Source organism: Leucoraja erinacea, chromosome 8 (genome assembly GCF_028641065.1).
Source record: "Leucoraja erinacea ecotype New England chromosome 8, Leri_hhj_1, whole genome shotgun sequence".
Classification (NCBI taxonomy): domain Eukaryota; kingdom Metazoa; phylum Chordata; class Chondrichthyes; order Rajiformes; family Rajidae; genus Leucoraja; species Leucoraja erinaceus.
This window is the reverse complement of record NC_073384.1, coordinates 69,321,562-69,348,407: the sequence shown is the minus strand read 5'-3', so window position 1 is coordinate 69,348,407 and position 26,846 is coordinate 69,321,562. Positions and strand designations below refer to the sequence as shown.

The following is a 26,846-nucleotide window of genomic DNA, read 5'->3' as shown; positions in this document are numbered from 1 at the left end:
CCAAATGATTGTTATCTTCCATTTAGGCCCTGATTGGTGGGAGGTGCAGTCCGACCTGCCTTCTCTCCCCACCGTGATGCTCTAATCACTAGCTCCAGCGCCATTGTAAAAGCTAGCAGGGAAATAGTACAACCTGCCAGAATGCCTATTTCTAGTCTCCGCCATGCTGTTGTGAAGTCCACTGTACACATTTGGAGATCTTAGTAATATGCTATCACAATCGTGAAATTCTTTAGGAAAAAAGCAATCCAAATAAGACTATGTGGAACAGAGCAAAGCACATTTCTTGTTTTTCTCTCAAAGGAACCTTTCTGTCAAAGGTTTATCTCAATAACCCCAACCCTTCCATGACATTTGCTAGGTCTAAAAACACTACACGCTGATCACTTCTCTCGAGCTTGGCTATATGAATCTGATGCCGTATTACACCAATGTGTTTAAGCCCAGGATTCCTGCTTTCTGCACTGTGGTATCTATTAACCTGCCCCTTTCTAAATAACTTGTCTCTGTGCCACTATACTAAAGAAAATCTTGCCTTCTACATTTACGATACATATAGGCCTAAACAGACTTACTCTGTAGACTCTTGCTCCTTGGGAATGAAAATTCCCTCTGCTCTACGACAAACCCTTGGTATGACCCTGTTTCTCCCAAACTCTTCGCAAGAGCCTCCACAAGAACCTAAGTACACCAGGCACACTTTTATATACCCGGTAGTGGACTCCATTTGGCCCTGGGCTGAAAAAGCCTTTGCACGCTTTATTACAGATTCCACTTTGGTGGCCTAACATCTATCTTCTACTCTATCTCTCCTTGGGGTGATATATTTGGAGGGGAACCCATTTTTGAATCTTTTTTTATATCTGAATATGTCCTGTAATTATTCCTCTAGCTTCATTTGAAGCTTTGAGCTTTCTGCTCTTTTCCTGACTAACCATTCTTCTAACAAATTTAAATGGATCCCTATAAAGTGCTGACCAGACTCTGATTCTTCCTTCTCTTCTTCCAAGGTGTTGTCATCCTTAGTATTCCAAACTGACTTCTTAACTCTAATTACAAAACATGACTTCCCCCTCTCTCCTCAACTCTAGCCTTTCTCCACTGCTTTCTTAACTGTCTCCCCTCCTAAACATCATCTTAAAGTTTGCTGACGACACGACCATCCTGGGCCTCACCACAGACAAAAATGAGACGGCCTATAGAGAAGAGATAAGGGCACTAAACAGCTGGTGCCAGGAAAATAACCTCTCTCAATGTTTGCAAAATTAAAGAGATGATCGTGGACTACAGGAGACAGCAGGGGAGTGGACACCTCCCCATTCACATCGGTGATGCTGAGGTTGAAAGGGTCAGCAGCTTCAAGTTCCTCGGTGTGCACATCACTGAGGACCTCTCCTGGACACTGCACACGGGCACAATAACTAATAAGAAAGCCTACCAGCGGGTCTTTCCTGAGAAGACTGAGGAAGTTTGGCATGAATTCCAGCATCCTCACAAACGTCTACAGATGCACCATCGAGAGCTTGCTGACGGGCTGCATCACAGTCTGGTACGGGAACTGTTCTGCCCACAGCCGCAAATCACTACAGAGAGTGGTGAAGGCGGCACAGCACATCACTGGCAACTGTCTCCCGGCCATTCGGGACATTTTCCACCGGCGGTGCCTGCGGAAGCCACACAGCATCATCAAGGACCACAGCCACCCATCAGGCAGACGATACAGGAGCATGGCTGCATGTACCACCAGACTTAAGAACAGTTTTTACCATCAGGCTTCTGAACTCATAAACATATTTCCCATTATATATCTGCTCACTAGCTTTTTGTTAGCACGTGTGTTTTTTTGCTGTTGTGTTGATGATCTTATTATTGTCTTTTTGCCATTACAATGTCATATTTATCTTATTTTATCCTTGTCATATTATTACTGGGGTGACCAGTACATCTCATTGTACTGTGACCCTGTGTTGGCCTACATATGACAATTAAAACGGAAACTTAAACTTCACTGATCTCTCTATATCTCCCTGTCGTCTAGATCTAACCAATTGCAGAACCTGCACCTTCTTTCTCTCAGTAACTCCAAACCTGTCAGCACCGTACTGATAAATAATCTCTCCCCTTCTCTAACCTGTTTTCCACTGTCCCTTTCGCCCTGTCTAACACCTTTATCAATCTATATTAACTGTTTCCCAATCCTTCCTTTCACTTGCCCCAGGCCTCTAGGTTTCAGCCCACCGATCTTCTCTCCTACTGGCAGATTCACCTCACCTCTACAGCGCTTGTTCCCTTCTCATCAGTGACAGGGGAACTACAAACTGTGGTTTTCTACCTGTTGCTGGACTTCACACGGCTGACTTGACCGAAGTACTAATCAATGCGATGTCCCTGCACTCCATCTAATAGGTACCCCTGGAGAGAAGGAATGGGCGACGTTTTGGGTCAAGACCCTCTTTCAGGCTCTCACTGCTCCTCCTCTGTGATTTTCTCCATCCCCTTCCCAGTTCTCCCACCAGTCTTACTGTCTCCGACTACATTCTATCTTTGTCCCGCTCCCCTCCCCTGTCATCAGTCTAAAGAAGGGTCTCGACCCGAACCGTCGTCCATTCCTTCTCTCCAGAGATGCTGCCTCATCCATAGAGTTACTCCAGCATTTTGTGTCTCCTTAGAAGTGTAGGTGCATGGTTCCTTGAAGGTGAAATCCCAGGAAGATCGGGTGGTCAAAAAGGCTTTTGGCACATTGGCCTTCATCAGCCAGAGTATTGAGTATAGAACCATATAACAATTACAGCACGGAAACGGGCCATCTCGACCCTTCTAGTCTGTGCCGAACACATAATCTCCCCTAGTCCCATATACCTGCGCTCAGACCATAACCCTCCATTCCCTTCCCGTCCATATAACTATCCAATTTATTTTTAAATGATAAAAACGAACCTGCCTCCACCACCTTCACTGGAAGCTCATTCCACACAGCCACCACTCTCTGAGTAAAGACGTTCCCCCTCATGTTACCCCTAAACTTCAGTCCCATAATTCTCAAGTCATGTCCCCTTGTTTGAATCTTCCCTACTCTCAGTGGGAAAAGCTTTTGTCTCACTGCTCCTCCTCTGTGATTTTCTCCATCCCCTTCCCAGTTCTCCCACCAGTCTTACTGTCTCCGACTCTGTCTATCCCTCTCATCATTTTAAAAACCTCTACCAAGTCCCCCCTTAACCTTCTGCGCTCCAAAGAATAAAGCCCTAACTTGTTCAAAGAAGTTGGGAAGTCAAGCTGCAGTTGTATAAGACGTTGGTGAGGTCGCATTTAGAGTATTGTGTTCAATTCTGGGCACCGTGTTATAGGAAAGATGTCAAGCTGGAAAGGGTTCAGAGAAGATATACAAGGATGTTGCCAGGACCAGAGGGTCGGAGCTAAAGGTAGAGGCTGAGTAGGCTGTGACTATTCCTTGGAGCACAGGGGGATGAGGGGTGATCTTATAGAGATGTATAAGATCATGAGAGGAATAGATCGGGTGGATGCCCAGAGTATGCGAATCGCGGACCAGAGGACATAGGTTTAAGGTGAAGAGGAAAAGATTTAATAGGAAACTGAGGGGTAACTTTTTCACACGAAGGATGGTGGGTGTATGGAACAAGCTGTCAGAGGAGGTAGTTGAGGCAGGGAGTATCCCAACATTTAAGAAACTGCTAGACAGATAAATGGATAGGACCAGGTTTGGAGGGATATGTACCAAATACAGGCAGGTGGGACTAGTGTAGCTGGGATATGTTGGCTGGTGTGGGCAAGTTGGACCGAAGGGCCTGTTTCCACATTGTATCACTCTATGACTCTAAACACAATCCCAAATGCCACATTGAGGCCAGGCGCCAACTCTCTTCCTACTTATCCTTGGGACAAGGGACGTGCCGTGATAGTCTGGCGCGCTGATCGTTACCGGTCTGAGACCAGCCGCCAAGTCTCAGACACCTCCTCCTACTCATCCTTGTACCATGACCCCACAGACAAGCACCAAGCCATTATCTCAAACACTTTCATTGGCTTCATCACTTCCAGCTCCCTGCCCTCCCAAGCCTCCAACATCATCGTTCCCCAGCCCCACACGGCCCGGTTTTACCTTCTCCCCAAAATACACAAACCTGACTGTCCTGGCAGACCCATTGTTTCTGCTTGTTTCCACATACCTCAACTCCATCCTATCTCTCCCCACCCCCCCGATCAAATCCCTCCCTACCTGTCACACCTCACACGCTCTTCGTCTCCTCCATGACTTCCGTTTTCCAGGCTCCCACTCCCTCATCTTCACCATGGATGTCCAGTCACTCTACACCTCCATCCCCCACCAGGAGGATCTTGAAGCCCATTGTTTCTTCCTCGACTGCAGAACCAACCAATCCCCGTCTCCCAATACTCTCCTCCGCTGGTCCTTACCCTCAACAACTTTTCGTTTGACTCCTCCCATTTCCTCCAAATCCAAGGCGTAGCTATGGGCACGCGCATGGGCCCCAGCTATGCCTGCCTCTTTGTAGGGTACGTCGAACAATCCTTGTTCGAGGCGTACCGTGGCCCTATCCCCGACCTCTACCTCCGCTACATCGACGACTGCATTGGTGCTACCTCCTGCACCCATGCAGAACTCACTGACTTCATCCATTTCACCACTAACTTCCATCCGACACTCAAGTTCACCTGGACCATTTCCGACATCTCCCTACTGTTTCTAGACCTCACTATCTCCATCGCAGGTAACAGACTACTGACCGACATCTACTACAAACCCACTGACTCCCATGGATATCTGGACTACACTTCTTCCCACCCTGCTTCCTGTAAGGACTCAATCCCCTACTCCCAATTCCTCCGTCTACGCTGCATCTGCACCCAGGATGAGGTGTTCCAAACCAGGGCATCGGAGATGTTCTCTTTCTTTAGGGAACAGGGGTTCCCCTCTTCGACTATAGATGAGGCTCTCACCAGGGTCTCTTCTATATCCCATAGCTCCCTCTCACTCCCCATCCCCCCCCCCCCCCCCCCCCACTCGTAGCAAGGACAGTCCCCCTTGTCCTCGCCATCCACCCTACCAGCCGTCACATACACACAGATAATCCTCCGACATTTTCGTCACCTCCAACGAGATCCCACCACTGGCCATATCTTCCCACCTCCTCCACTTTCGGCTTTCCGCAGAGATCGCTCCCTCCATAACTCCCTGGTCAATTTGTCCCTTCCCACCCAAGCCACCCCCTCCCCTGGCACTTTCCCTAGCAACCGCAGGAAATGCTACACTTGTCGCTTTACCTACCCCCTTGACCCCATCCAAGGACCTAAGCCGTCTTTGCAGGTGGCAGAGGTTCACCTGCACCTCCTCCAACCTCATCTATTGAAACCGTTGCTCTAGGTGTAAGCTGCTCTACATCAGTGAGACCAAGCGTAGGCTTGGTGATCGCTTCGCCCAACACCTCCGCTCAGTTCGCAATAACCAACCCGATCTCCCAGTGGCTCAGCACTCCCATTCCGAATTCGACCTTTCTGTCCTTGGCCTCCTCCATGGGCAGAGTGAATCCCACTGCAAATTGGAGGAGCAGCACCTCATATTTCGCTTGGGTAGTTTACACCCCAGCGGTATTGACCATTGACCTCCAATTTCAGGTAGTCCTTGCTTTCTCCCTCTTTCCCCTCCCCTTCTCAGCTCTCCCACAACCCACTGTCTCCGTCTCTTCCTTTCTTGTTCCCGTCCCCCCCCACCCCACCCCCCACATCAGATTGAAGAAGGGTGTCGACCTGAAACGTTGCTTATTCCCTTCGCTCCATAGATGCTGCCTCACCCGCTGAGTTTCTCCAGCATTTTTGTCTACATGGGAATCTAAAATGCCTTTACATAGTTAAACTAGGGGACAACCAGGGGTGCAGTGCTGCCACTCCAACTTGGGCACCACTGTAAAAAAGACAAAGGATTTTAACTAGTGAGTGTGTGGGGTCAGTATAAGCTGATTAAAAGAGGGGGAATGGGAAGACCTATCACTACTGATGAGCCTTCCCTGTAGGAGGGAGGGGGGGGGGGGGGGAGCACTAGGACCCAGCGCCAGCTAGACTGAAGGTTGTGGGCCTGGTGCTGAGCCTGGATCTCTGGTGAGGTGACGGCTCTGGCCCGCTGGTGGGCGGTGGAGAGGCGAGGGTTGGTGGAGGCCCCTGTGTAGAGATGCGGGTCGCCGAGAGTAGCATCGGTGTCCGGGGAGACAGGTGAAGGTCGGCGATAGCGTCGGTGGCCCAGCCCCGGGGAGGTGATGAGAGTCGGCAGCTTCAGTGGTCCGGGTCTGGGTTTGGCCGAGAAGGTGGCGAGGGTCGGAGAGGCAGTGGATTTTCTTGCTGCTCCTCATGGTGGCCATCTCGGCCTCGTGGTGGTTGGGCAGGCAGCGCTGCGGTCCAGCGATGGAGCTCCGGGCCTGCGGGCGGGTGGTCAAGTCAAGGAGTATCGGTGGAGTGTGGGAGTGGGGGTGAGTGGGACCGGGTGTGCATGTGAGTGGGTGCGCGTGTGTGTGAGTGAGTGGGTGTGTGTGTGTGAGGGCCCAGAGCTGTGGGAGAGTCGGGGCAAGTTGGTGATGGGCCGCCACCTTTGTAAAAAGACATGATTACTGTCTTTATCTTAACTTGTGTGATATTTATATTTCATCATAATTAGTGAGTGCAACAGTGCAATATTTTGTCATATTATTAAATTCAGTATTATATGTTTTATGGTACTAGCTATTCACTGGGATGTAGTGGTAGGCTATAATCTTGTTTGACCCTTTTTGGAGACTAGCTTCCCGCCCCCACCCCCCCGCCCCCCCAAGCAAAACCTGAAGTGACGCCCCTGTTTCACAGCCCCGGCACCTAAACATTTAGCACTGCAACACTGGGGACAACAAAAACTACGATGTGTAGGTAGCGGCATATAAAGGGGGTTATCAAGTGGGCACCACCCTTCACTGGTGTTTCTTTAAGTCAGGCCCACGACACCTCAGGAATGCTCAACAGTTAATTCTGGGGTTCCCGAACCACACCCTTGAATAGCTGCTCTCACCATCGACACTACCGGTATGTAGCTAAGCAGCTAACTCTGTAAATATCTACTATGTAAAATAAACTACAGGCGATTGATTCAACACTCAAACAAATGCTAAATACCCATGCCTGTCTCATGCTTATCCTGACCCTCCATCAAACAATGGTGGAGCACCAGGAATATCAAAACAGGATGGAATACACTTATCATACGTTATACATTTCCTTTCTGCCCCTAACTGACACTGTTTCTTCTCCACCAAATCCATCCACTGAAAATGTTGTGCATCTTTTTAAGATGGGCTGAAGGGAAAAGCCTGGGAACGAGAGGCCAGTGAGCCTTATATCTGTGATTGGAAAATTACCAGAGAACATTCTGAGGGATAAGATATCCATGCATTTAGAAGCACGTGCTGATTAGGGATTTAGAATATTGTGTTCAGTTTTGGCCACCATCTTATAGGAAAGATGTTGTCAAGTTGGAAAGGTGCAGAGAAGATTGACGAGGATGTTGCCAGGGTCGGGTAAATGCACTGTCTTTTGCCCCAATCAAAAACCAGAGGATCTAGGTTGAAGGTGAGGGGTGAAAGATTTAATAGTAACCTGAGGGATACCTTTTTTTTACACACAAAGAGTTGTAGGTGTATGGAACAAGCTGCTGGAGGAGGTAGAGTAAGCAGGTACTATCACAATGTTTAAAAAACATGTATTCGGATGCATGGAGAGGATATGGGCCAAATGCAGGCAGGTGGGACTAGTGTAGATAGGGCATGTTGGTCAGTATGGGTAAGTTGGGCTGAAGAACTTGTTTGCATGCTTCTCCCAACAGGCAGTACCTTGCCATCTCTTTATTTGCTACTCTGCCTCTTGCTCAGCCAATTGCAGGGCCGGATTTAGATGAAGTGAGGCCCTAAGCTGTTCCACTTGTGAGGCCCCCTCCGCGTTGGTTTTCAGCGCTGGCGGCCAAATCTCCCACAATTCAAGCGAGGGAGAAAGTGCCCAGCACCGACTAGTTGCAGTGCGCATGCGCAGGGCGGCCGATGATGCGCTGGCCGTGGTTTTGCGCACGTGCAGGGGGAGGACGTGCAGGCTGCAGCAATGCGCATGTGCAAGGCGGCCTGCCGTGCCGGCGGATGGGGAGCGAGCGGAGCCCGGCGGCCCAGATACGGATCGCGGGGGGAGATGGAGAGAGAGAGATATTGATGGGGGCCCGCCCAGAGTTGAACGGTAGGTGCCCTGCCTTGGCCGGAGGCCCCCTAGATTTTGAGGCCCTAGGCTTCAGCCTATGAAGCCTAGTGGTGAATCCAGCTCTGCGAGGCCCCCCTAGACCTCGAGGCCCTATGCTTAAGCTTGTCTAGCTTATAGGTAAATAGGTATCCTGGCCGATTGGATACTTGCTTCAATCTATTTATTGCCTCCTCACTCAGAAACTCTGAACCAGCAATAAAACAAAACTCTTCTACTTTCTGCTGCTTTTTTAAAAAGTTGATTTTTCTCTCCTTCAAGATGTCTGCTCTCCCACTCCATGTCGAACTTCTGAAGGTAGAAAAATATCTCTCACTGATTCAGTACTTGGCTTCCCTTTTATTTGCTACTCTGCCAATCGGCCTGCCTCAATCAGCAACATACTTTACGAGCAACAAAAATCTTCTATTTCTCCCAGGCACTGTTTTGTTCATCCTTGACTGCTTTTTGGGCCTGTGTGCTAGCTTTTTGTCATTCGTACACCAGAATACCCAAATTTCCCCAACTTAATCTACTTGCAGTTTTGCTCCATTTTGCCTTTTTGATTTCACATTAACTTTTCGATCCATTCTAATCATTGCAGAATCTATAATCACACATTGGCCAGAGGGATTCGAATGGGTTGAATGGCCAACTTTTTGCCTTGAAGGACTTAAAGTCAGTTGGATTTTTAGAATCCCATTAGAATTTAGAATATCTTACAATCCATCTTTCTTATTTGAACTTAGAACATATAGCACAAGAACAGGCCCTTCAGCCAACAGTGTCAATGCTTAACATGATACCGATCATCTCTTATCTACCTGCATATAATCCATATCCCTCTATTCCCTGCATATCAATATGTCTATCCGAAAGCCTCCTATTGCCCCTGTCCCACTTAGGCGATTTTTTTTAGGCGACTACAGCCGACTAGGCTGTCGCCACATGGTCGCCGGGGTGTCGCCTGTATGGTCGTGAGTCGCCCAAAGAATCGTAGCGTTTTTCAGGTCGCCGCTGGATTTTGAAATGTTCCAAACTTTTCAGCGACAGTTGGCTTGACGCCAAAGAGTATAGCTTGACTTCCCCTGACGTAGGTGCTGTCGTAGGTTGTCGCCAGGATAATGCAGCTTGTCGCCATGATGATGTAGGTTGTTGCTGGTGCTGACTTCGGTGAATTCCATCGGCAACTACCTATGTCAACCAGTGACGGGTACCAGCGACTGAATTATTGTACCTTGTTGTAGTTTGTCGCAGGTGGACGTAGGTTGTCGTAGGTGTGGTCGTAGGTGGACGTCGTAATGGCTCACCAGTTGTCGGTAGCTTTCCGTAGCTTGACATCGACTAGGTGGTAGGTTGTTGTAGACATTGATGCAGGGGGTCCAATCGCTGGTTTTTCACCAACCTGCTACGACTATGACCGTCACCGGCAATCGCCGAAAAAATCGCCTAAGAGGGACAGGCCCATTAATGCACCTGCCATAACTGCCTCAACCACCAACTCCGGCACTGCGATCCAGGAACTTGCCACCGTCTGTGTAAATATAAATACTTGCCCTGCACATTTCTTTTAAACTTTGCCCCTCTTGTCTTAAATGTATGATCTTAAAACTATTTTTATGCTCTACCCATATCGCCTTAGTGAACAAACTCTCCAGTATGTCCTCTACAAATGCCACCGTGACCTCTCTTATCACAACGGAAACCTGGAACGCTGCCAATCGTGTCCTCGCAATCACATTTGCTCAATGGCCACAACATCTTTGTCCGAAGCACCAATCCAGGCTCCACGTTCATTTGCTTTCCCACGATACCCACATGGAAGCTTGATGAGGCCAGTGCTGTAGAAGTATATCTGGATTTTATCAAGGCATTCCACAAGGTCCCGCATAGTACGCTGGCCTAAAAGGTTAGAGTGTATGGGATCTGAGGAGAGATAGCTGAATTATTAGCAATTTGGGTTCATGGCCTCTGGGTTCGGTGTTGGGCCCATGGCTGTTTGTCATCTATATCAATGATTTGGATGAGAACATCCGTGGGGTGATTAGCAAGTATGCAGATGACACAAATGTGGGTGGTATAGTAGATCGTGAAGAAGGGCGTCAAAAAATTGCAGCAGGGTCGTGATTGGCTGGCGAGGTGGACTGAAGAATGGTTGATGGAATTTAATACAGAGAAATATTATACAGTGATGTGTTTTGGGAAGACTGAATGGGCAAGACCCACACAGTGAATGGTAGGTTTCTGGGGAGTGTTGTAGAGCAGAGGGATGTGTGCCAGGGCATAATTCTTTAAAGGTGGAGTCGCCGGGAGATGGTCAAACATGGCCAAAAAGGCTTTCAGCACATTGGCCTTCATCAACCAGAGCATTGAGTATAGAAGTTGGAATGTCATGTCGCAGTATATAGGATGTTGGTTAGATGTAGAGTAGTTTGTTCAGTTTTAGGTACCCTATTATAGGAAATATGTTGTCACGCTAGAAAGGGTGTAGAGAAGATTTACGAGGATGTTGCCAGGAGTCGAGGGCCTGAGCTACAGGGAGAGATTGAGCAGGCTAGGACTTTATTTCTTGGAGCGCAGGGGGTGAGGGGTGTACAGAATCATGAGAGGAATAAATCAGGTAAATGCATCGAGTCTCTTGCCCAGACTTGGGTAATCTAGAACCAGAGGACATAGGTTTAAGGTGAGGGAAGAAAGATTTAATAGGAGCCTGAGGGGTAACCTTTTTACACAAAGGGTGGTAGGTGTCTGGAACGAGTTGCTGGAGGAGGTACTTGAGGCAGGTAATATCACAACATTACTAGTAAATCCCAGCATCATGCGGGAGGGCTGGTCACCAACGCAATATTCCACCTCTCCACCAATTCCAATATTGCTCGCCAGTGGGGGGGGCTGTCTGTTGCGCTAGTATGGGTGTTGTGGGCCGAAGGTACTGGTTTCCAGAGGGTTAGTATAGACATTGTGGGCCGAATGGATTCTTGGGCTGGCATCAAACTGTTGCAAAGATTTTAAAGCCAAGCCAAGGCAAACAATTGGGCTGCAGCCACCTGACAACCAAAATTCATTTTGTGAACACAAACTTGTTAAAAAGGCGAGGCAAACAGTGTTATTCGCAGCTCAGAGAGCCGTGATACTCTCGCTTCCTGGTTCTGGCAGAGACTGAGTGAGGGACTACACTTCCAGGTTTTATGGTCCCTCCCCCCTGCCGCCAGTGGTATGCTAATTATATGCCTCTTCCTTGGATTTAACACTATCCTTGATTTCCCTCGTCAGTCGTGGTCGAGCCGCCTTTCCCGTTTTATTTTTTCGCCAGACAGGGATGAACAATTTATGGAGTTCATCCATGCGGTCTTTAAATCTTTGCAATTGCATCTCCACCGTCAACTAAGTATAGCTAGATTGAGTGGGACCCGTTGGGTCTGTCACACGGGAGGCCTAGTCCCCCAACGCAAACCGTTCCCTAATGCAATATTCCACCACTCACCGGTTCCCCCAATGCAACCCGTCCCTCCCAACGCAATATTGCACCACTCACGCATAACCCCCAACTGCGCAGGTGCGGCTCATTTCCCCTCATCCCCCAGCAGTCTCTCACCCTCCATCTTCTTTCCCCTCTCCTCCTGCCCTCCCTCAATCTCTCCATCACCTCTCCCTTCCTCTCCTTTCTCCTACCCTCACTTCCCAGTCACTCCCTCCCTCCCTCCCTCCATAACTCCTCTCTCCTCCCTACCTCCCTCCTATCCCTCTATCCCCCACTCCTCTTCTCCCCCTATTTCCCCCCACCCCACTATTCCTCCTGACTTTCCCACTGCCCTCCTCTCCCCCTATTCCCTACTTCCTACCTCCCCCACTCCCCCATCCTCTTCCTCTATTCCCCCTCATCCCCCACTCTCCTCACCTCCCCCACTTTCTCCCTCTCCCTCCCTGCCCCTTCCTCTCCCTCAATCACCTCACTCTCCCTCCTCACCTCCTTCAGGATCTTTCCCCTATCCTCCCACTCCTCCCCCAATCCCTCCCTAACCTCTCCTTTCCCCTACCCTCAGTCACTCCCTCCCTCCCTCCATCCATAAAAAGCAGCATCTGCGCATTCAATTCATCCACCCTATTTTGAATACTCCTCGCATTAATGCACATAGCTTTCAGGTTTTCAAAAAGTCATAACCACTGCCCAGTCCATCATCGGTTTTGACCTCCCCACCATGAAGGGGATCTATCGCAGTCGCTGCCTCAAAAAGGCTGCCAGCATCATCAAGGACCTACACCATCCTGGCCACACACTCCTCTCTCCGTTGCCATCGGGTAGAAGGTACAGGAGCCTGAAATCTGCAACATCCAGGTTCAGGAATAGCTACTTCCCCACAGCCATCAGACTATTAAACACTTCAAACAAACTCTGAACTATAACAACCTATTGCACTTTATCTGTTTACTGATGTGTGTGTGTGTGTGTGTATATATATTCTATGGTATATGGACACTCTGATCTGTGTGACTACAATATCCTGTTGTCTGCAGCAATGCAAGAATTTCATTATCCTATCTGGGACACATGACAATAAACTCTCTTGACTTGACTCTTGACTCAATCATCTCCCTCCCCAGACAGTATTCAAAGAAGCATACCTGTTATCGAGGGGTATGGCCCTGGGGGATTCCTGCACTGTCTGTCTATCCACCCATCTACTTTCTGTCTGTATCTGGCAGTCTTTTGGTAATCTTTGCCAATTCAATGTTTTTGTTTACATTTCAGATGATTATCTTAACTTTAAACTCCACAGCTGTCACGCTTGCATTGCAATGTGATCTCTACATTATTAGCCTGGCATTTTACAAATGTGTCACCACCGTATTGTTCATTCAGTTGTGGCTCTCTTTATAAACTGGGGATTGAAAAAAACCTCATTGTTCTTGTGGTTTCTCCAGGATGTTGTATGGTTAGGAGATCCTTGTTCTTTGTGACATTGGAATCTTTTACGGGGTATTTCAGCCATTGATTTGAAATTGTTTTTTAAAGATGTATTTAGCATATTTCATACCTGAACTATCGATAATTAAAGTATTATGTAAGAATACTAATTTCTCTCATTTTTTCAGGGAGGAATTGGACATTGATCTGAAGGATATTTACTATAAAATCCGATGTGTGTTGATGCCAATGCCCTCACTTGGATTTAATAGACAGGTCGTGAGAGACAACCCTGACTTTTGGGGCCCACTAGCTGTGGTCCTTTTCTTTTCAATGATCTCACTATACGGTCAATTTCGAGTAAGTATATTGGAGATGAATCAGTGGATAAGATTGATGCAAATTTTACTTGAAAGATGCAATGTGGATCCACAAATAATGCCGTCCACAGTATACGGATACAGGATAAAGGGTATATCGTTTGGTGCAAGATAAAGTCCAGTAACGCAGTGATATTTGGGAGGGTTTAAACTAGATGAGCAGAGGGACAGAATCAATGTACTAGTGAGGCAAATGGGAAGCTAGAAGTATAGGGAGCGAGGAAAGATGTGTTGGATAAATTGCATTTATATCAATGTAAGAGTGCTGACGGGTAAACTGCTTGACTACGGGGCATAGTTATGTACTCACAACTGGGACATTTTAGCTATTAATGAGGCAGTGGGGTGGGCAGTCAAAAAGGGTGAGACATGGTTCTGGCAGATGAGATTAAGGAGCATCGAAAGAAATGTTATAACTCGATAGTAAGTGTTTTGTAGCTTGGTAGTAAGAATGATACAAGAATGGATTCTGAGAGATAAGATATATGTGCATTTGGAAAGTGAGGGGTTGATGAGGGATGGTCCACATGGTTTTGTGTGGGTGATGGTGTCTCATGGATTTGATTGAATATTTTGAAGAAGTAACCACAATGGGAGAGGGCAGTGCTGTAGACATGGTCTATGTGGATCTCAGCAAGGCCTTCAGTGAGCATCCCATGGTTAATTGCTGTGGAAGGTTCGGTTGCATGGAGTCCACAGAGAGCACAAGCCTTAACTGAATGCAGATTTGTCTCATGTGGGGAATCGGGGTGCTGGGCCCATTGCTGCTTGTCATCTATATTGTTGATTTGTACGAGAATGTACAAAGCAGGATGAGTACATTTGCTGGTGGCACTAAAATAAGTGGTCCATACTGAATGAAGATGGTTTGTTCAGAACAATAGTGGGATATTGATCAACTCGACAAGTGTGCCAAGAAATGGCAAATTAAGTTTAATTCGGAGAAGTGTGAGGTGGTGCGTTTTGGGAAGTCAAACCCGGGGGGTTGGGGGGTAGAACTCTCACAGTGAACGATAGGTCCCTGGGGAAGTGTTGTCGTGTAGAATGACCCAGGAGTACAAGTACATAGTTCATGTTGCATCACATGTAGATGGGGTGGTGGGAAAGGCTTTTACATGCTGGTCTTCCTCAGTCAGGAAATTTAGTATAGAAGTTAGGTTTTATGTTACAGTGAGTCTGCACTTACTTTCAGCTTTGGTTACACTGGAATGATGTTTTGAGCTGGAAAGAGCGCAGAGAAGATTTACTAGGATGTTACCAGCACCAGAGGGACTGAACTCTTGGGAGAGGTGGGGCAGGCTAGAACTTTATTCCTTGGAACGCAGATGACTGAGGGGTTATATTATCAAGCTGTATAAGATCACGAATGGAATTGTTGGGATGAATGCAGTCTTTTCCCCAGGGTAAGGGAATCGAGAACTGGAAGGTTTATGGTGCAAGGATGAAGGTTCAATAGAAACTGAACGGGCAACATTTTTACACAGAGGGTGGTCAGTATGTGGAAATGATCTGCCACAGGAAATAGGTGATGCAGGTACAATAACATGATTTAAAAGATATTTGGACAGATACATGTATCTGAAAGATTCAGAGATTGGAGCCAAGGATGGGGAAAGAGGATTAGCTGTGACTGGGTGTCTTGGTTGGCATCAATGGATTGGGCAATAGGGCCTGTTTCCATTCTCTTAATCTAAGCTCCCCAAGTGGAATCCTTAGAACTTGCCATTCCTATATCATTGCATGTCCAAACCTCAGATGAAGGACCCTTGCAGCAGTATCTTCATCCCACAAACTGCAGTGGTTTTAGATGAAGGCCAGTGTCATCTTTCTAAGCAAGAAGAGCTCGGCAATAAATACCATTCTTGCAGTGATGCTCATATTTCCCAGAATTAATGAAAAGAAGGACCTGCATTTTTCATTACACCCGAGCTGCACTTTGGTGTTAACTAGAATCTTGATACTACCTATTAAAAAAAATATTACTTTTCAGTTGTATGGATCATTTTGAGCTAAATTGTGTCGTTGTGACATGGAACAAAATTGTTTCTTTGCATTCATGGTCCAAGAAAGTTAAATTACTTGTAGAATAAAAAAAATTGTCTTGGACTAAACATTAATGTATTATTTGCAGGTTGTTTCATGGATTATAACAATTTGGATATTTGGATCGCTAACCATCTTCTTACTAGCTCGGGTTCTTGGTGGTGAGGTAGGAATGCTGACTTTGTTAAGTCTAGAAAATAGTTGTACTGGTCCGGTGTTGTCAGTGCATCATGTGAAGCTGGCTGTCTTATTTTACAGGTTGCATACGGTCAGGTTCTTGGAGTCATTGGATATTCGCTACTCCCACTGATTGCGATTGTTCCAGTCCTTTTGGTTGTTCGATCTTTTGAGCTTTTAGCTACAGTTATAAAGGTGTGTATCTTCCATGAAAATGTTGGCCATGATGCAGAAAATAACAGATTGTTGTGCAAAATCTTAACCCAAAATCTGAGATCTTCAGTGAACTGGCCATGTGTGGCATTGTACAAAGTTAGTACCTGCCCGTGGCAGAGATGTACAGCACAGAAACTGTTACTTCAGCCCACCTTCTTCTTGCGTTTGAGGCACCAGAAATCTGCAGCTGGGTGAAGCCATCCGGTTTGACATCCGTAGGGGTCCCCCCTAAAAAGGGCACATGGCTCCAAGCTGCAGTGCTGCTGCTGTCTCTGTTTGTTGTCGTTCGCCTGACTGAGGTCAGTTGACAGACCATGGGGATGTTGACCAAGTTAGCATATTGGACTAGGCCCATTTGCCTGCATTTGACCCTTCCAATCTATATGTGTGTGGGGGGGGGCACGGATTCCCTCGATAACAAAAACACACATGCTGATAAAACACTTTCTTTTATACCCATTGCATCCCCAAGTGAACATAAATATGAACTATATTGTTGTAAAGCCATTAATATGCATTAATAAAGACATCATAATGTTTATATACTGAAAAAGACAGGATATTAGTTAACAAATGACTTCCATTAACTGTACTAAGCAGAAAGTCATAAACAGTCATAGACTGCAGCTGTGTAAATATATATTTATATATTAAAGCAGCATACAGAAAGAAGTCACTTGGTTCGGGTGTCTGAATCTGATGGGTACATTTATACAAACAGGATTAGTACCCCAGAATTATGCTTTGGATAATATTTGAAATGGAACCCGAGGCTGATCTTAAATAAAACAATGCGGATAGAAAAATCAGTAAATACTGAGGACTGGGTGGTGTTATTTGTAGATCAGAACTGCTGCGATTCACACAGTCTGAGTGAGGCCCTGGTGTGATTTAATGGGATTGTGTGGATAGTAAAGAGGCACAAGATGAGCCCTGCCTATAAAATGTGAATATTAAATCTTTGACAGTTAACTATATCACTTTTATCCATCTGTGCAACACATTTAAAAAGATTTAAGGTTTTGTCAAGGGGGACAAATAATAGCCTGACAAATAATAAAGCTATTCGAATTTAAAAAAATCTGAATTGACTCATTTGACGAAGCAGTTCTTCTCCATTGAAATCGGAGACAGTTGTGCGTAATGTAGCAGTTGAGAATCTGCACAAACATTTGTCCACAGTCCAGCTTAGACAATGATGTATATGCAGAATATCAACAGTGAGGAGGAATTACCATAATATTCAGTTCCACGGGAAGTCCAGTACACTCAGAGCAGCAGCAAATTTTTTGCCATTCTAGAGCATTTACAACTTGTGTGATAGAAACATAGAAACATAGAAATTAGGTGCAGGAGTAGGCCATTCGGCCCTTCGAGCCTGCACTGCCATTCAATATGATCATGGCTGATCATCCAACTCAGTATCCTCTACCTGCCTTCACTCCATACCCTCTGATCGCCTTAACCACCAGGGCCACATCTAACTCCCTCTTAAATATAGCCAATGAACTGGCCTCAACTACCCTCTGTGGCAGAGAGTTCCAGAGATTCACCACTCTCTGTGTGAAAAAAGTTCTTCTCATCTCGGTTTTAAAGGATTCCCCCTTATCCTTAAGCTGTGACCCCTTGTCCTGGACTTCCCTAACATCGGGAACAATCTTCCTGCATCTAGCCAAGCCTGCATAGAAAGAATTTGAAACGACCAGACTACTTTAAAATCTATCCTGTTCAAGACCTAGAGGGAAGGACATTTGCCACCCTTACTCGGTGTGGCCTGTATGTGACTCCGAACCAACAGGTGAAGAACTAGAATGTGAATCACTTTCCATACAACATCCAGCCCGGGCAAAATATGTCCATATCATCCTGTGGTTGGGTAATGTTCCTCTTTGATTCTGTAATTATCATTCTTCATGTTGGTTGCGACTCCTACATATTTTCCTTAATCCCCGTTGACTTCAATTTTCTAATGAAGTTTTGATGTTGCGTTCAATAAAATAGTCTAAATGACCGACACCTGCACCATTTTAGCCATGCTTGGGCTAAGGCTGCAATGAATATACCCACCAATGATTTGATTGGGAGAAAACTAGTGGGCAGAAGTTGAGACGTGTCTTGCTTTTTGTAGACAAAAGCACTGAAGCACTCTATAGCATTAATGACTTGTATGGGAGTAGTACTTAAGGGAATTCTTTTCTTCAGAACATTCTCAGAAAGTGCACTTGGTGCTGTTTGTGGAAACTTCTGTTAGAATATTGCATATTCCCTTGCTTGGATATTGCGTTGGAGGTTAATGCTCCTTGACCAATCTTGTTTTACAGCTGTTTGGTGTGTTCTGGGCTGCTTACAGTGCTGCATCCCTGCTGGTTGGAGAAGAATTTAAAACAAAGAAACCTCTTCTTATCTATCCAATCTTTCTTCTGTACATCTATTTTTTGTCCTTGTATACCGGTGTCTGATATTCAAGAGATTTGACTTTCGGTAAGGACTGTTGCAAGGACATTGTGAGGAAAAAGTGCTATGCACTCTACATGATGAAGAAAATTAATTTCATCCTCTTCAGCAAATGTTATTTTGGGGTCCAAAAAGCATAGTTCTAAGGTTTAAACACTTCCTAGTGTTCAGCGTACATTTATATTTAATTAATGTTTTAAAACTTTTGGTTTGTGTGGAAATGACTTGTAAAGGTGAAGGCTGCGACCAGTTTTACATGGAATGGAGAACGGGCAGTGCTAAATACCTGTGCTGAAACGTCAAGAATGAAATAACCAAGGAAAAGCATTTCTGCCAAATTTGATTCGGAAACATCCTGAAGAAAAATTCAAAGCTAAGGCATTGTTATTTTGAAATCAATGTACTTTTTAAAATGTGCAGTTTTATGAGATTATAATAAGTGAAATTGATTCTGTAGATACCTTTATGTAATGCAATCTTGTAAACAGATTTATTCTGAGCATTTAAAAACTTCACTTTGTGTAGATGAGTTCAAATTTTCTTTAAGTTGGGTGCATTTGCTTGGATTATTTTTAGCTGCTCTGTTGTATACAAAACCTATAACATAAGCATTTGTAAAATAAACTGCCAATAATGGTTCAATGGATATTTATTGTCATATATGCAATTAAACATTACAGAGTGAAATTCATTTTGCATAGAATGCTGGCGCCACCTGTTTGATGCCATTTCATCAAGTTCAGCGTCTGCCCAGCGTACCCATGGTGTTCTCTGCCGCTGCTCCATCTCTGCGGGTCGCGTCCGGTCTATGCACTGTGGAGGTACTGCACTCCCTTCTGCAGCTGGTCCACATACCGGCCCTCTGTCCGACACCTTCCACTCTGGGTGGTCGGGCCAGGTCTCTAGGTGGGTTTCCAGTCTGCGATAATCAATCCCGTCCTCCATCCGTGGCAGTCGAGTGTCCGGTCTGCGGCATGCGAGGCGTGCCTACCGGCTGGGCCCTCAATCCATGGCGGGTGGGTTGGGCCTACTGGGTGGGTCCTCCAGGTGAGGCAGAGGTTCACTTGTACCTCCTCCAACCTCATCTACTGTATCTGCTGTTCCAGGTGTCAACTTCTCTACATCGGCGAGACCAAGCGCAGGCTCTGCGATCGTTTCGCTGAACACCTCCGCTCAGTCCGTCTTAACCTACCTGATCTTCCAGTTGCTCAGCACTTTAACTCCCCCTCCCATTCCCAATCTGACCTTTCTGTCCTGGGCCTCCTCCATTGTCACGGTGAAGCCCAGTGCAAATTGGAGGAACAGCATCTTATATTTCGCTTGGGTAGTTTACACCCCAGCGGTGTGAACTTTGACTTCTCTAACTTCAGATAGCCCTTGCTTTCTCTCTCTCTCTCTCTCTCTTTCCCCTTCCCAGTTCTCCTACAGTCTCGCCTACTTTCTATCTTTGCCCCGCCCCCTCCGCCGACATCAGTCTGAGGAAGGGTCTCGACCCGAAATGTCGCCCATTCCTTCTCCCCATAGATGCTGCCTCACTCAATGGAAGGGAGGTTAGTTTGTGTGATGGTCTGGGCTGCATCCACAATTCTCTGCAAACCTTGCGGTCTTGGATGGAGTTGTTCCCAAACCATGCTATGATGCATCCTGATAAAACGCTTTCCACGGTGCATCTGTAGAAGTTGGTGAGAGTTGTTGGAGACATGCTAAACATCCTAAGCCTTCAAAGGAAGTAGAGGTGTTAGTGTGCTTTATTGCCATTGCTTCAACATGCGTGGTTCAGAAGTTGGTGATATTTACTCCGAGGAATTTAAAGTGTTTAGCAACCGGTGATATCCGGTTTGATTTGATATCCAGCCCACAATAGTAGTGTTGCATGCAAATTTATAAATTGAATTACATTTCTACATGGCTGCACGGACTTGGGCTGCAAGGAGTAAAGAAGGGGTCTGACAACGCATCCTTGTGTGTTGAGGATTATCGTAGAGGATGATTTGTACCCTACCCTCACTGATTGGGATCTGTTGGTCAGGAAGTCGAGCATCCAGATGGACTGCTGACACCAAGTCCTGCGAGTTACGTGATAAACTTGCATCATAAGTGATAGGTGTAGAATTAGGCCATTCGGCCCATCAAGCCTACTCCGTCATTCAATTATGGCTGAGCTAGTTCTCCCTCCTAACCCCATTCTGCTGCCTTTTCCCTATAACCTCTGACACCTGTACTAATCAAGAATCTATCTCTGCATTCAAAATATCCACTGACTTGGCATCCACAGCCTTCTGTGGCAAAGAATTCCACAGATTCACCACCCTCCGACTAAAGAAAGTGCTCCTCATCTCCTTCCTAAAAGAGCGTCTTTTAATTCTGAGGCTATGACCTCTGGTCCTAGACTCTGCACTAGTGGAAACATCCTCTCCACATCCACTCTATCCAATCCTTTCACTATTCTGCATGTTTCAATGAGGTTCCCCCCTCATTCTTCTAAACTCCAGCGAGTACAGGCCCAGTGCCGACAAATGCTCATCAAGTGTCCCTGCTTTCTCTACACTACCTGCCCTTCCACCTATTTTCATATCATCTGCAAACAGCCACAAAACCTTCAATCCCCTCGTCCACATCATAAATATACAACGTGAAGAGTAGCGGCCCCAGCACCGACCCCTGCGGAACTTGATGGTATAATGGTGTTAAAGGCAGAGCTGTAGTCCATGCGTCTGATGTAGGTGTCTCTCTTATCCAGGTGTTTTAGGGATGAGTGTAGGGCCAGGGCGATGGCATCATCTGTGGGCCTATTGTGGCGGTAGGTGAACTACAGTGGGTCATAGCCGCTGGGTAGACTGGATTAAATACGTTCCATAACTAGCCTCTCAAAACATTTCATGATGGTGGATGTCAAGGCCACTGGACGGTAGTCGATTAGGCACGAGGTCTTGCCTTTCTTCGGCACTGGGATAATGGTTGGGTATTTTTTCTTACAAAAATAAATTTAATTAATTATTGCAAGAATAATATGTACAATACAAAACAATACAAAACAAACCCACTACCATTATACAAAATCACCCAATTATCTAAACAAGTATTCTTAAATGCAAATATATTACAATGCTTGTCAAGGATGCATTCCACCGCCCGCAGTGCCCAGTGGTCCCAGAAACCCCCCAGGGCACCCGTGGACAGTGATGGTGTTCTTCACTGCCACATAAATAGGATAGGACAGGTTTGGAGGGATATGGACCAAACGTGAGCAGGTGGGACTAGTGTAGCTGGGACGTGTTGGTCGTTGTGGGCAAGTTGGGCCGGGAGGCCTGTTTCCACACTGTATCACTCTGTGACTATAAACAATTTCAACACTTAAGTAAAGACACGTGTGGTACAACAAACTGTTTTAGTTCAGCCACGACCAGCAACGTTTACGCCACCTCCAACGGGATCCCACCACTGGCCACATCTTCCCATCTCCTCCACTTTCAGCTTTCCGCAGAGACCGCTCCCTCCGTAACTCCCTAGTCAATTTGTCCCATCCCACCCAAACCACTCCCTCCCCGGGCACTTTCCCTTGCAACCGCAGGAAATGCTACACTTGTCGCTTTAACTCCCCCCTTGACTCTATCAAACGACCCAACAGTCTTTCCAGGTGCGACAGAGGTTCACCTGCGCTTCCTCCAACCTCATCTATTGCATCCACTGCTCTACATTGATGAGACCAAGCGTAGTTTTGTTGATCGTTTCACCCAACACCTCCACTCAGTTCGCATTAACCAACCTGATCTCCCGGTGGCTCAGCACTTCAACTCCCCCTCCCATTCCGAAACCGACCTTTCTGTCCTGGGCCTCCTCCATGGCCAGAGTGAGTCCCACTGCAAATTGGAGGAGCAGCACCTCATATTTCGCTTGGGTAGTTTACACCCCAGTGGTGTGAACATTGACCTCCAATTTCAGGTAGTCCTTACTTTCTCCTTCCTTCCCCTCCTCTTCCCAGCTCTCCCACAACCCACTGTCTCTGCCTCTTCCATTCTTCTTCCCGCCCCCACATCAGTCTGAAGAAGGGTCTCGAACTGAAACGTCACCGATTCCTTCACTCCATAGATGCTGCCTCACCTGCTGAGTTTCTCCAGCATTTTTCTCCACCCCTTGTGATCTTATACACCTCAATAAGATCACCAACCTCTCCATAAAGCTCAGGCCCTCAAGTCCAGGTAACATTGTCATATATCTTTTCTGCACTATTTCCACCTTCATGACATTCTTCCTACTGCAGAGTAACCTAAAGTTATAGTCGTAGGTCTTGCAGTGCAGAAACTGGCCCTTTGGCTCAAGCTGCCCACGCCGGCCATCATGTCCTATCTAAACTACTACTACCTGCCTGTATTTGGCCCTATCTACCTATCATCTATCTATCTATCTATCTATCATCTATCTATCCTCTATCTCTCTCTCTCTCTCTCTCTCTCTCTCTCTCGCTCTGTCTCTCTCTGTCTCTCTGTCTCTCCTTCTGTCTGTCTCTGTCTCTCTGTCTGCCTGTCTGTCTCTCTATGAATCTATCTAGATCTACCCTCCCCCCGCCCCCCCACACCCCTTCCCCCCTGCCCATACACACCCCCTCCCTCAATCCTCTCTCCCTGCCCACACACACACCCCTCCCCCCACATCCCCCTCCCACATGCCTCCTCCCCCCCCTCCCGCACCCCTCCAGTCCCCATACTAGATAGATAGATAGATAGATAGATAGATAGATAGATAGATAGATAGACACCAGGCCACTATCTCTAGCACCATCACCGACTTCATCAACTCCCACGTCCTGCATGACCGAACCTCCAACCTCATCATTCCCCAGCCCCGCACCGCCCGATTTTACCTTCTCCCCAAAATCCACAAACCTGACTGTCCCGGTAGACTCATTGTCTCTGCCTGTTCGTGCTCCACATACCTTGACTCCATCCTACCCCCCTTGGTTAAATCCATCCCTACCTATGTTCAAGACACCTCAGACACTCTCCGTCATCTCCGCGCATTCCACTCTCTAGGCCCTCACCCTCTCATCTTCACCATGGACGTCGAGTCACTCTACACCTCCATCCCCCACCAAGATGGTCTCAAATCCCTCCGGTTCTTCCTTGACCGGTGAAGCAACCTATACCCGTCCACTGATACTCTCCTCCGCCTAGCGGAGCTGGTCCTTACCCTCAATAACTTCTCGTTTGACTCCTCCCATTTCCTCCAAATACAAGGTGTAGCATGGGCCCCAGCTACGCCTGCCTCTTTGTCGGTTACGTCGAGCAATCCTTGTTCAATACGTACCCAGGGCCCCATCCCCGACCTCTACCTCCGCTACATCGACGACTGCTTTGGTGCCACCTCCTGCACCCGCACACAACTGACTGACTTCATCCGTTTCACCACTAACTTCCATCTGGCACTCAAATACACCTGGACCATTTTCGACACTTCCCTACCATTCCTTGACCTCACTATCTCCATCGCAGGTGTTAGAACTATGACCAACATCCACTATAAACCCACTGACTCCCATGGCTATCTGGACTACACTTCTTCCCACCCTGCTTCCTGTAAGGACTCCATCCCCTACTCCCAATTCCTCCGTCTACGCCGCATCTGCTCCCAGGATGAGGTGTTCCACACCAGGGCATCTGAAATGTCCTCATTCTTCAGGGAACGGGGGTTCCCCTCCCCCACTATAGATGAGGCTCGCACCAGGGTCTCTTCCATACCCCGCAACACTGCTCTCTCTCCCCATCCCCGCACTCGCAACAAGGGCAGAGTCTCCCTAGTCCTCACCTTTCACCCCACCAGCCGTCATGTACAGCAAGTAATCCTACGTCCGTTTCGCCACCTCCAACGTGACCCCACCACTCGCCACATCTTCCCATCTCCCCCCATGTCTGCCTTCCGCAAAGACCACTCTCTCCGTAACTCCCTTGTCAATTCTTCCCTTTCCTCCCGTACCACCCCCTCACCGGGCACTTTCCCTTGCAACCGCAAGAGATGCTACACTTGTCGCTTTACCTCACCCCTCGACTCCATCAAACGACCCAAGCAGTCTTTCCAGGTGCAACAGAGGTTCACCTGCATCTCCTCCAACCTCATCTATTGCATCCGCTGCTCTAGATGTCAGCTGATCTACATCGGTGAGACCAAGCAGAGGCTTGGCGAACGTTTTGCCGAACACCTCCGCTCGGTCCGCATTAACCAACCTGACCTCCCCGTGGCTCAGCACTTCAACCCCCTCCCTTTCCGTATCCGACCTCTCTGTCCTGGGCCTCCTCCATGGCCAGAGCAAGCAGCACCAGAAATTGGAGGAACATCCTGGAGGCATGAACATTGAATTCTCCCAATTTTGTTAGCCCTTGCTGTCTCCTCCCCTTCCTATCTCACCTTCAGCCCTCGGGCTCCTCCTCCTACTCCTTTTTTCCTTTCTTCTCCACGCCTCCCCCCCACCCCCATCAGTCTGAAGAAGGGTTTCAGCCCAAAACGTTGCCTATTTCCTTCGCTCCATAGATGCTGCTGCACCCGCTGAGTTTCTCCAGCATTTTTGAGATAGATAGATAGATAGAAATAGATACAGATAGATAGAAGAAGATAGATAGATAGATGTCAGTCAATAGTCTATCTCCTTCGATGGAGACAGTAAGCTCAAGAAACGGAATGGAGATATTGGAGTGAATATGCTTGCAGGTTAGAATTAGCAGTGAAGTTAATATCCTAATTCTTCAGGGAACGGGGTTCCCCTCTAGCTTCATAGATGATGCCCTCTCATGGATCTCTTCGGTATCCCACAGCTCCGCTCTTGCTCCCCCTCCCCCCAGTCTCAGCTGGGACAGAGCCCCCCTAGTGCTCACCTTTCACCCCATCAGCCGTCGCATACAGCACATTTCGGCCACCTGCAATGGGATCCCGCCATTAGCCACATGCCACCCCTTTCCGCAGGGACTGTTCCTTCCACATCTCCCTGGTTAAACTCATCCCATCCAACCCAAACCAGACCCTCCCCAGGTACTTCCCCTGCAACCGCAGAAGATGCAACACCTGGCCCCATACCTCCTCCCTCGACTCCGTCCAAGGACCCCGACAGTCCTTTCAGGTCAGGCAGAGGTTCACTTACACCTCCTCCAACCTCATCGACTGTTGTAATGTAACTGTGTGGACTCTTACATTGGTGAGACCAAGCGCACTCCACTCAATCCGCTTAGGCCTACCCGCTCTCCCGGTTGCTAAACACTTTAACTCCCACTCCCATTCTCACACTGACCTTTCTGTCCTGGGCCTTCTCCATTGTCAGAGTGAGGCCCAGCACAAATTGAAGGAACAGCACCTTATATTTTGCTGGGGCAGCTTACACCCCAGAGATTACTAGGGGGGGATATGATGCAGTCAAGGTGTGTCAACGTTATTTCAGTCGGACAAACAATGGGTCTGCCAGGGCAGTTGTGTTTATGGATTTTGGAAAGAAGGTAAAACTGGGCCGTGCTGGGCTCCCACTTCCTCCAAATCCAAGGCGTAACCATGGGTACTAGTATGGGCCCCAGCTGTGCCTGCCTCTGTGTAGGGTACATCGAACAATCCCTGTTCCAGGCATACCCTGACCCTATCCACAAACTCTATATCTCCGTTACATTGATGCTACCTCCTGCACCCATGCAGAACTCATGGACCATCAACTTCACCAGCACTTTCCACACAGGACTCAAATTCACTTGGACCATCTCCGACACATCCCTCCCCTTTCTTGATCTCACCGTCTCCATCACAGGAGATAGACTATCAACTGACGTCTATTATGAACCCACTGACACCCACAACTACCTCGACTACACTTCTTCCTATCCTGCTTCCTGCAAAGACTATTCCCTACTTCCAATTCCTCCGTCTACGCTGCATCTGCGCCCAAGATGAGGTCTCCTCCATTGTCAGAGTGAGGCTAAACGCAAATTCGAGAAAGAGCATCTCATATTTTGCTTGGGCAGCTTACAACCAGTTGATATCTCTAACTTCAAGTAACCCCAGCGTTCCCTCTCTCTACATTCCTCCCCCACCCAAGTCGCACTAGATTCTCGTTCTCACCCAACAGCTAACAATGTCCTGTTTCCTTTAACATGATTACTTTTTTGCATATCTTTCATTCATTTGTTCTATATCTCTCTACGTCACCGTCTATATCTCTAGTTCCCCTTTCCCTTGACTCTCAGTCTGAAGATGAGTCTCCACCCGAACGTCACCCATCCCTTCTCGCCAGAGATGCTGCCTGTCCCGCTGAGTTACTCCAACATTATGTGTTTTACAACCCAGAGGTATGAATATTAATTTCTGTAACTTCAAATAATCCTTAATCTCTCCTTCCCTCCCTGACCCTAGTCTAGTTCTCCAAGTAGTTTAATTGC

General features: G+C 47.3%; 1 protein-coding gene across 1 annotated transcript in view; it reads left to right on the top strand.

Moving 5' to 3' along the window:
• The window catches only part of yipf4 (Yip1 domain family, member 4), a 33,833-nt gene extending 14,747 nt beyond the window's left edge, over positions 1 to 19,086 (top strand). Inside the window, exons 3-6 of the mRNA XM_055639936.1 lie at positions 13,363 to 13,534; positions 15,686 to 15,763; positions 15,856 to 15,969; positions 18,312 to 19,086. Coding sequence (XP_055495911.1) covers positions 13,363 to 13,534; positions 15,686 to 15,763; positions 15,856 to 15,969; positions 18,312 to 18,449 — 502 coding nt within the window. The 3' untranslated portion in view covers positions 18,450 to 19,086. The remainder of the gene's footprint in view (positions 1 to 13,362; positions 13,535 to 15,685; positions 15,764 to 15,855; positions 15,970 to 18,311) is intronic.
• Positions 19,087 to 26,846: the final 7,760 nt, after the last annotated feature.